The sequence below is a fragment of the Miscanthus floridulus genome, chromosome 19, assembly GCF_019320115.1.
Source record: "Miscanthus floridulus cultivar M001 chromosome 19, ASM1932011v1, whole genome shotgun sequence".
Lineage (NCBI taxonomy): Eukaryota > Viridiplantae > Streptophyta > Magnoliopsida > Poales > Poaceae > Miscanthus > Miscanthus floridulus.
The window spans coordinates 40,476,010-40,486,996 of NC_089598.1; the positions used below are offsets into that span (position 1 = coordinate 40,476,010).

Consider the following 10,987-nt stretch of genomic DNA (forward strand, 5'->3'; position numbering starts at 1 on the left):
TTCAGGAAAGGCACGCACGTTCAGCGTAGTCGGTGGAAGTGTCCGGAAGGCTGGGGCCTAGTGCCACGGTGCCACCACCCCTTTCTTGGCTAGAATGGCAGTTTTCTGTGCAGAACCGGACAGGGCTCAGAGGCGTGTGGCACGTCTGCTGGCTACAGAACAAATAGAGTGGAACATGTTAGTTGATCTCCACCAATAGGCCCAATGGTTTATTGGGCCCTTATCTCTGCTCCCTGATCAGGGGAGTCCAACCCTAATTCGGTTGGTGGGCCCCTATCGCACAGCACACATAAAAAGGAAGGTGGGGGTGAGGGCTCGAAGGACGAGGTTCAACGGAGCCGCCACCCACCTACAGAGAAACCCTAATCCGATCCTAAAGAGTGCTGCCAGCGACGGGATGAGCCCGCCACCACCGCCGTCGTTCCCCTGTAGGCCTACACTAGACCGCCGTCTCACCATCGAGCCGGAGCTGCCCCTAGACCGGCGTCTACCCTCTGAGGTGCAGCTACCGGGAAGACGAGGATGCTTACTCAATCATACGGTTACACAGAAAGGTACATACACATCGATCCTAACAATGGTATCAGAGCCGGTTGCCTCTGTGTAAGCCCCTAACCCTAATTGGGTAAAAGAAGAAAGAACAGATCCGTGTTCGGATCAGAGAAGAAGTAAAGAAAGAGGATTAGGATCTCAAGAACCCTAACCCTAACCCGCGCAGAAAGCTCGGGGAAGAAGAGAAAAGAACCGAACAGATCCAGTTCGGATCTGAGGAAAGAAGAAAAGAAAAGTTCTAAACCCTAACTCTAACTGGGTGGAGGGGAAGAACAGTGAACCCGTTTCGGATGAACTAACCCGCGCACACAGCTCGGGGAAGAAGAAAAGGAAGGGCCCTCGGCAAGCCCTTGGCACTCGAACCCTAACCCACGAGAGGATTCGGATGAAACCCGAAAAGAAAAGAAATCAAAATCGGTTCAATCCGAGCACCAAAAAGAAAAACAAAGAAAGAGGGGTTCGGCCTAGACCCACTCAAATCCGAAGGGGAAAAGAAAGGAACCCTAGATCCGATTGGGGAAGAAGAGAAAAAGAAGGGTCAGAACCCTAACCCTAATCCCCACCTTCGGTTCGGAAAACAGAGATCAATCCAAATCGGAGAAAGGAAAAGGGGAAGGAATCAGTCTCGAGGAAGAACCCTAGCATCTCGATCTCGAATCAAACAAAAAGAAAACATGGATCGGGTTCAACCGAACCCTAACCCTAGATCTCCTTTTCGGGTGAACAAGCGAAAAGAAAAGAAAGAAGATACAAATCAAATCCGAAAGGGGAAAAGAAAGGGAAAAGAATGGAAAGAGACCTCGCCGTGCACCGGGCGAACCGTTTCGCCGGCGAGGGAGAAGAAGACCGAGCCGAGCTCGGCAAAGGGGTCACCGCGGCCAGGCCGCTCGACGGCGACGCGCTCACCCGCTGGGGAGCGCGCACGCCGGCGAGGGGGCCGGCGGCGGTGCCATGGACGCCTTCACTCGCTCGGTTGTGCTCGGTGCTCACAGCGCTGAGAAGATAGAGCGTAGAGAGAGAAGCGGAGGAAGTGAAATGACTCTAGGGTTTTGGGGACCGCGGCCGGAGTCAGTCTTTATTCGGCCGAGATGAACGGATGGCCGTCGGATGAAATCTGACGGCGATGGAAGCACGGGCCGGCTTTCAGCCCAGGCGGGTGCGCGCGCCAGGCCGAATTCCCGGCCCAGGCCCAGGTTGCGGCCTGGGCGCGGGGGAGAGCGTGGGAAGCGCCCATGCGGGCGTGGGTCGTGGGCCGCCTTGCCATTTTGGGCCACCGAGAGTAAAGAATGAGCCTGTTTCGCGTTTTTCTTTTTCCTGGAAAATTGAAAATGCAACTTGGCTCAAAAGAAAAAAATAGAAAAAGGTAATTTTTCCCTGTGGGTAAAATTTAAGAAATTGAGTAAGTAATTCTCCAGTGATTTTGAACAGACGTGATATTTAACTGGAGAAAAGGAAAGTTTTTCCAGTAAATGTTTATTTCCTGGAAATTGATTAATGGATTAAAGGAAATCAAAAATACAATTTTCCCTGTGGGTAAAATTCAAGGAAAAGAGAATTTTTCCACAGCCAAAGTAAAGTTGTTGATTCTCCAATTATTTTGAACCAATGTGGTATTTAATTGGAGAAAATGAGATTTTTTTTCGCTGCTAAAAAAATGTTGATTCTCCAGTTATTTTGAACCAATGTGGTATTTAATTGGAGAAAAAGAGATTTGACATGATTATGATGTTGTTATTTTCTGACCAACGTTGTTAATAACAATATCATAATTTTAATGATTTATGTATTAATTCTACTTCTGCCCAACGGTGATGTAGAATTAATGTATAAGAAAAGTTGATAATGTTAATGATTTATGCATTATTTCTACTTCTGCCCAACGGTGATGTAGAATTAGTGTATAAGAAAAGTTGATAAAGTTAAAGATTTATGCATTAATTCTATTTCTGTCCAACGGTGATGTAGAATTAGTGTATAAGAATAATTGTATGTTTTGTTTTTGACCAACGTTGAAATCAAGGCATGCAAATGGTGTTATTTTTATGTTAAGAAAAGTTTTGACCTGGTTTTCATCTTGTCTAAGGTGGACTGGGTAGTCACCTAACCGTGTTCCATTGAGATTGTGGCACCGGTGAGGGAGACAAAAAGAGAATGATGCCACTTGGGCAACTAAAGAAAGGGATTTTAAATCCTAAAAGATATCCTATGGCTTTTGAGCATAGGAAGTGGATCACTGCAAACAAAAAATGTTTGGCTGTGATAAAGAACATGATTGAACCTGCAATTGTGGGCTTAATTCCAGAATGTGACACGGTCAGCGAGTACCTCGATAGAATAAAGAGTCAGTTCACTGGCTCTTCAAAGACATGTGCTATCCAGCTGATAAAGCAGCTGGTCATAGAGTGTTAATCTAGAAAAGGTGGCATAAGAGAGCTCACGATGCGTTGTCGAAATTATGGCACTGTCGTTTAGGCCATATTTTGAGGGGGGGAATAGAAAGACAAGTTAAGAATGATATTCTTTCTCCATTAGAGCTCTCAGATTAAGTTCAATGCAGGAAATGCATAAAAGAAAAGTATGTAAAGAAGATTAAGAAAGATGACAAACGAAGCGTAGGAATTTTATAGATTATTCACACAGACATCTGTGATCAGCTTTCCTGTAAAGAGTGTGGATGGTTATGATTCATTCATAACATTCACATATGAGTACTCCCATTATGGCTATATTTATCCAATCAAAGAAAGAAAAGATGTACTGGATAAATTCAAGATATTAAAGATTAAGATAGTCAGGTCTGACTATGGGGGAGTACTGCAGTCGGCATACCCTAAAAGAATGGCATAGTAGCCCAGTATTCTATACCGGGTGAACCTCAGCAGAATAGAGTAGCTAAAAGAGTCAATTGTACCCTGATGGATATGGTGGGCAGTATGATAAGTTACTCCACCTTACAGTTGAGCCTGTGGATGGAGGCGTTAAAAACCCCATTCATATTCTCAAAAGAGTACCAAGTAAATTGGTGCCTAAAACACCGTATGAGTTGTGGTAAGAAAGTGCACCCTCACTAAACCACTTGCGTGTGTGGGGGGGAGCCCTGCTGAGGCTAAAGTATTTAACTCAGACATTGGAAAGTTAGATCCCAAAACAGTAAGGTGCCATTTCATTGGCAACACAGAAAAGTCAAAAGGTTTTCGTTTTCCACTGTCCAGAGAGACATACAAAGTTAGTGGAAACGAGACACGCTGTCTTCCTAGAGGATGAATTGATGAGGGGGGAGCATGGTAGCTCGAGAAATTGACCTTGAAGTGAAGCGGGTGTATGTGCCCACTCCAATGATTCATAAGCCAATTTTCTCACTACCTGTTGTCGCTGCACCGATAGTGCTAGATACTGTGGTGCTAGCACCTGTTGTTATCCCACCTGTGGCAACAATGAATGACGATGAGGAACCTGTTCTTCAGGATTCTATAGAATCTATTGCCACACATGAGGGGGAGCAACAACAGCCTCAAATAGAAGATGTGCCAAATGTGAAGGCCCCTAGTAGGTCTCAAAGAGTTAGAAAATTAGCTATTTCTGCTGATTATGAAGTGTATAACACTAAGGAATTTCAAATGGAGGATGATCCCACCTCATTTGAAGAAGCCATGAGAAGTGATCATTCATCAAAGTGGCTTGAGGCCATGGAAGATGAAATGAAATCGATGAGTGTCAATAAAGTTTGGGATTTGGAAATAATTCCTAAAGGAGTCAAAATAGTAGGCTATAAATGGGTCTACAAGACTAAACATGACTCTCAAGGGAATATAGAGACATATAAAGTGTGACTTGTGGCAAAAGGCTTTATGCAAAGAGAAGGGATTGATTATAATGAGACATTTTCTCCAGTCTCATGTAAAGTTTCCTTCAGAATCATAATGGCATTAGTGGCACATTACGATTGAGAATTACATCAGATGGATGTAAAGACGGCATTTCTCAACGGAGACTTGGAGGAAAATGTTTACATGGCACAACCGAAAGGTTTTGTCATGGAAGAAAAAGAACGAATGGGATGCCACCTAAAGAAATCCATTTATGGATTAAAGCAAGCTTCAAGACAGTAGTACTTGAAGTTTGATCAGTCAATAAAGAATTTTGGGTTTTTAAAAGAGAATGTAGAGGACAATTGTGTCTATGCAAAGTTTAAGAATGGAAAGTTTATCTTCCTTGTCCTGTATGTGGATGATATCTTACTTGCTAGTAGTGATGTCAGTCTACTACAGGAGACAAAGAAGTTTTGTCCTCAAAACTTGAATGAAAGATCTTGACGAAGCCTCGTTCGTTCTAAGGATCGAGATTCATCGAGATAGAAGAAAAAGGGTATAATGACTGTCATAAAAGGCATACATAAAAAAGATCTTAAAGAAATTTAGTATGTACAAATATAGTCCCTCACCTGCTCCTATAGTCAAGGGCGACAGATATGAGGATTTTCAATGCCCTAGGAACCAATATGAGCTCAATTGATAAAGTGAAAGTGGTTTCATATGCTTCAGCTGTCGGAAGCTTGCAATATGCTCAAGTATGTACGTGCCCTGACTTGGCATTTGTTACCGGGTTTTACTTGGCAGATTCCAGAGCAATTCTGGAATAGAACACTGAAATTAGTAAAGAAAGTCTTGCATTATTTGCAAGGAACGAAAGGCCTCATGATGACATATGGAAGATCTAATTCACTCCACATGGTGGGATATTCAGATTCTGATTATGCGAGAGTGAATGCATATCCAGACGTGGATTTTCTATCATCTCGCAAAAGGAAGCTATTTCATGGAAAAGCTCAAAGCAAACTGTCACTCCATCATCCACAATGTATGACAGTTTGTAGCGTGTTATGAGGCAACAGGCAGGTGAACTTACTAAAGAAGTTTATACCCGGTTTGAAGGTGGTTGACGACATCTATAGACCACTTAAAGTCATACTGCGATTATAATCTGGCAGTACAGTATGCTCACAACATAAGTCAAGTGGTGCTGCCAAACACGTTGACATAGAGTATTATGTTGTGAAAGATAAAGTCTAGAATCAAGTCATAAGTCTTGAGCATATAAGTATAGAAAGGATGCTCGCGGATCCGCTTACAAAAGGCTTGCCACCCAACATGTTCAGAGAACATGGTGTTCAGAGAACATGTAGCTAGCATGGGTTTAAGGGAAAGCCTAAAATTCCTGGACAAAAGAAGACCCAAAGATAAGTATCTATTTCAGAACAGAGTAGTGAGTTGTAGCTGTTAAGTCTATCGGCAATGGACCGTGACGATGAGACATGCTCTATGAGCTAATCTGTAATGGAATGAACAAAAGTAAATGATATGAAAGTGAAAGATGGAATGAGATCAAGGGGGAGAATGTTAGTTGATCTCCAGCAATAGGCCCAACGGCCTATTGGGCCCTTATTTCTGCTCCCTGATCGGGGGAGCCCAACCCTAATTCGGTTGGTGGGCCCCTGTTGCACAGCACACATAAAAAGGAAGGTGGGGGTGAGGGCTCGGAGGACGAGGTTCAACGGAGCCGCCACCCACCTATAGAGAAACCCTAATCCGATCCTAAAGAGTGTTGCCAGCGACGGGATGAGCCCGCCACCACCGCCGTCGTTCCCCTACAGGCCTACACTGGACCGCCGTCTCGCCACCGAGCCGAAGCTGCCCCTACACCGGCGTCTACCCTCTGAGGTGCAACTACCGGGAAGACGATGATGCTTACTCGATCCTATGGTTACACAGAAAGGTACATACACATCGATCCTAACAGAACCAGGTCAAGAGCCTCTCCAAAAGAGGAGGACCCTGAGCCTCTCCAAGTCTCGACTGTTGTAGTGACACTAGAGCAGTGTGAATGCACATGACTGGTGGTGACTCATGGCTGTTGCGTCTTGGTACTTTGGGCATTGGAGAATCTATTACTTGTAATGCATTTTTTTTTAATTTTGGGTGAACTCGAGCATAAGCCGACTTAGCAAGATGCTTATATATCATTCTTCAGTGAACACAAGCCGACTACTTGGATGCTTATATCATTCTTCAGTGAACACCCAAGATATTGGTCCATATACTTTACAATGTACCCAAGATATTGTGAACTATGGACTCCAAGGCCTAACACAAAAATCACAACAAATATAATACTGTACAATATAATATTTGATTCAAATAGCAATCTCTTAATTTCCTAATACACTTTTGTGTATTAGGCAAGAGGCATATATGATTCACATATCACATCTCACATCTTGCAGACGTCTTCTGTTCCTCCAACTCGTAAAACACACTTCCATCATATATGCCTCTTGCAGAGTCCTTGTGAAGGAATCCTTGCTTATCACTTGCAAGCTTGTATGTTAGTCCCCATTCTGCTTCAGGTGCAGACCTATATAGATAATAATATAGGCTATATTATTTACATATAGGGAAACAAAACTTAGATGAATCAAGAAAATGCTAAATTCTAACTTTTGTGTAGTGTCTTATTCAAAGGGAACTCATTGCAATTCATTAGTAGCAATAATCAATGCATATTACAAAAATTACCATGATTGGGGGTCTAATGGATCTCGATTTGCTAGAATCATCTCCTCAATCTCCTCAGACGTTAACGCATCTGGCCTGACCTTTGCATGCTTTGTGAATATTTCTTCAAACTTTGCAGGAACAAACCTACAATAATAGCATGGCATGTTTAATTAGTACGCAGGCAAATTTGAAAAAAAAATAAAACATAAAATGGTGTTATTTGTGGTCATGTGGCATGTTTGTACAACATATAATAATGTAAATGTCATTTGTATATATAATGTTGATCTAAAGTAATGATGCACTCTGTCATTTGTATATATAATGCTGAACTGATGTAATAATGCATTCAGTCAGTCAGTCACTTGTACAATTACCTTCCTTCAGCGTCGTATGCACCTGTATCACTTCCATGCATTGCTTTATGGATATACTCTACGTATATGGATAAATGAGGCAGTGGTGCACCAACCTGTATTGATTTTTTTTAAAGAAAAAGCAGAGAGAATTAAGTTTCTTACTATTATGTGCGAATCAACAAATCAATCTCATCTGTGTACGTATATGGCCATATGGGTGTGTGTGTGTGTGTGCACTCATCGTGTATGGATTTGTTTTTCTGGATAATAGTATTTTAATGGACAGCTACAGAAATCATATGAATACAAGAAAAATTGTAAACGCATATCGGCATACAAAATGGCGACAGATCTAGAGGGCTTATCAACATTCAAAATATGAAAATGTTGCCCCAACTCGGTCATCCGTCACTGGCTCGAATGGAGGAGATGGGTCAAAAGGACAATTTGGAAATTTGTTGGGAAAAAAAACAAAAGTTTTGGTTAGATAATGGCAAGAATTTGATAGGAGCGTCATGAAAGGGATATAGATTGAAATCAGTTGCACTAGAAGGATGTAAACTTTTTCTCAACCACATAAGAAGATTTGTAATTTTAATAATGGCATATAAAGGGAATTGACTCATCAGCCAGATTCCTACGTTTATTCAAAATTCTCATTTTATATGTTATTTAAAATAAAGATTTTAGGTCATAAGTTGCACTCTTATTACTACGATGGCATAAACGGTTAGTTGAGCAAGGATGGAGCATTGCGACCTTAAAGAGTGACCCAAGTAAACCTGGTGATATAAATTCTAAAGAGTGACCCAAGTGAACCCATTGATATAAATTCTAGCAAGAGGACATGTTGGGTACTACATAATCTAGGATAAAAAAAAACTCGACCTGAAGGGGTTAAAGACTGCCCCCACAACATTCCAAATAAGAAAAAGATCTTCTCACCAGGCCGAGAAAACCCCCGAACCCCCGCCCCACTCTTACACGGTGGCTTTCCGTCGCCCAAGTGAGAATTGGGCCGGTGCCCCCTAGTGTTTTGGATATGGGACGGACGAGGGGATTTTTTTAACCTCGGCCTGAAATTTGCTCCCACGGGAAGTCAGAACCTAGGACTTGAGGAGTGCCGCCGGGATACTCGGACCAACTAGACTAGAGGCCCTTTGGCACACACTCTAGGATCATGTCAGGAAAGAAATAACATTCTTAAATTCTAACAAAAATAGAAAACAGCTGGTGATTTCATCATTGATAATAATAATAACCATTCGATCTAATCTGTCTCCAAAAAGATTACCCATTGCCGCTGCCATTATGAAGACGGTCAAAAAGTGATTGCAAAATCTTGATCTAAATAATCAACCGTTGTCATTATGGAAAATAACATAGACAAACCCTCTAAATAAAAATCAGCTGCACGTAACATGATAGAAAAAAATTATGCATAAACTCTTAGTACTTATTAATCAATCCATTTGGTGAAGCGACAGGTTCCTATTTGTCTGCCACAAGCATATGCTTTCACACTTCTCCGCAAATGAATATTATTTCTGCTATTATTATGCATTAGAGTTGTACTCCTTTGTTCTAAATTGTAAGTCGTTTGGATTTTTCTATATACATAGCTTTTATTATGTATCTAGATATAATGTATATTTAGATGTGTTGCAAAAACAGTTTAACTACAAAAGCGAAAATAACTTATAATTTGAAACAAAGGAAGTATTTATTAAATAAAACAATGTGTGTGAGAGAGAGAGAGAGAGCAGTGGACTGTACAGGGCTTGTTTTTGGACCAACAGCAGCACTGATAGATGCGGCTTTTTTTCTGGCAAATACGGCATCACATCCGAGTGCAACATATCCTACAACACCAAGTGTGAGCTCAAAGTATGATAGGAAATTTTATGCGGTAATTAAACTGCTAAAATCTAAAACGTATATATGAAATTATGAATGAATTTTATTATTTTGTGTTATTAAACTCGCTGATAGAAAATTATCCATGACTAGGACCTGAGACGTGGTGACGTGCACCAGCAGAATTTATTTCGTTCATTTTAAATTAAAATATAGTTTATAACATATTTCTAGCTAACACAACAAGTTCAAATTAGTGACTTGTGCGACAAACGAGACTCATGTTTAAAATTCACATGGTAGAAAGTTTAGAGGGTAACATATACATGGACGTTTAACAATATGTGAAAAAGATCAGGAGAGATTAACAGAAATGAATTATTATATACTCCCTCGGTCCTAATATATAACGCGTAACCATTTTTTATTCAAGTCCCATAATATAAGGCGTATTCTCTCTAATCACACGTGCATTAATACAATAATGCTAGTGTTAAAAGAGAATTAAATACATTTCTTGATATTTGAATCAGAGGTGGTTGCGTCTTATAGATGGAGGGAGTATAGGTTAGATATGATATGCCGATCGGCCAAGTGAGAAGTATGATTCTGTTGTCCTACTTTAATTATGATGACAGGAAAGATCCGACAGAGAAAGCAATTCATCGCAACACAAAAGCTAGAGCCTATATAGGTCTCTCATTAGATGTACTACTGCACTAGTTTAGGCTCATCCCTCCAGTTTTTGCCAGTTTTCTAGAATCTGGTTTTTAAAAATCAGGTGAAATCCAAACAAACTAGTTTTTATTGTTAGTTTTTGTTATATTTCTAAAAATCAGGAAGCTGTTGATACATAGCTTTTGTTAGTTTCTTGTTACCCATAGAAAATAAATGAAGTCAGATTCTTAAAAACTAGGGAATCCAAACACCCCCACTAGTTTTTGCTCAAAATACAGATTTTAAAAACTAAAGATAAAAATTGGTTTTTACGAATTGGAAACCGATCAAACAGGGTCTCAGCCATTCACCTTCAAAGAGCTCTGAAGCTGTAATAATGCCATCCTTATTCCGGTCGAAAAATTCAACGTGATTTTGAAGAGCAGTCATGTTGCCAAAATCAATGCTTGCCTCCACATGCACACCTTACATTGATAACAGTATGTGAGAAAAAAAAATTGAGCAGCAATTGTCTTGCTAGTTGCATGCATGGGTACAGTTATGCCAAGACGTTGATGAGCATGCATGATTCTTGTCCCGTAACTAAATCCATAATTCTTCTGGAACAAATGAGATAAGAAGATTAAAGAAATAGACTACTCCGCGCTTACCAAGAACTTACAGCTAAAGACCCATAGAAACAGAACCGCTGTCATCATCACTGGCGGCAAATATGAAGAAGCTGCTGCCGGTGCACGTTGCCGACCCGCCATTGCCACCGGCTATTCCTTCTTCTGCAGGCTGCAGTGGTGTGTGATTTTGAGAGTGCACGTCACAGCAGGAGGCGTCCCATGGCTCGGCTTAATAAGTAGCTCTCGGAAGAACTAGCAATGAAGCAGAGGTACTAGTCCTCTGGCTCATTTACGATTGATGCAGATCTTCCCCACCACGAATTGTTCTGAAAAGAGGAGCATGTAAGTAAGGAACAAACTGAAGCCGCATGTGAGC

At 41.2% G+C, this 10,987-nt stretch overlaps 1 protein-coding gene across 2 annotated transcripts; it reads right to left on the reverse strand.

Moving 5' to 3' along the window:
* Nucleotides 1–6,540: 6,540 nt before the first annotated feature.
* LOC136528914 (probable peroxygenase 4) lies at nt 6,541–10,987 on the reverse strand. Of its 2 annotated transcripts, none has more exons than XM_066521910.1 (6): nt 10,662–10,987; nt 10,351–10,464; nt 9,242–9,327; nt 7,484–7,578; nt 7,125–7,250; nt 6,541–6,963 (listed from the first exon to the last, which is right to left on the reverse strand). In XM_066521910.1, the coding sequence occupies exons 1-6, from the start codon at nt 10,750–10,752 to the stop codon at nt 6,813–6,815; spliced, it is 663 nt and encodes a 220-aa protein (XP_066378007.1). In that variant the 5' UTR covers nt 10,753–10,987; the 3' UTR covers nt 6,541–6,812. The 2 variants fall into 2 exon arrangements, with proteins under 2 accessions (XP_066378007.1, XP_066378008.1); XM_066521911.1 differs by having other exon boundaries at nt 6,542–6,963; nt 10,651–10,983.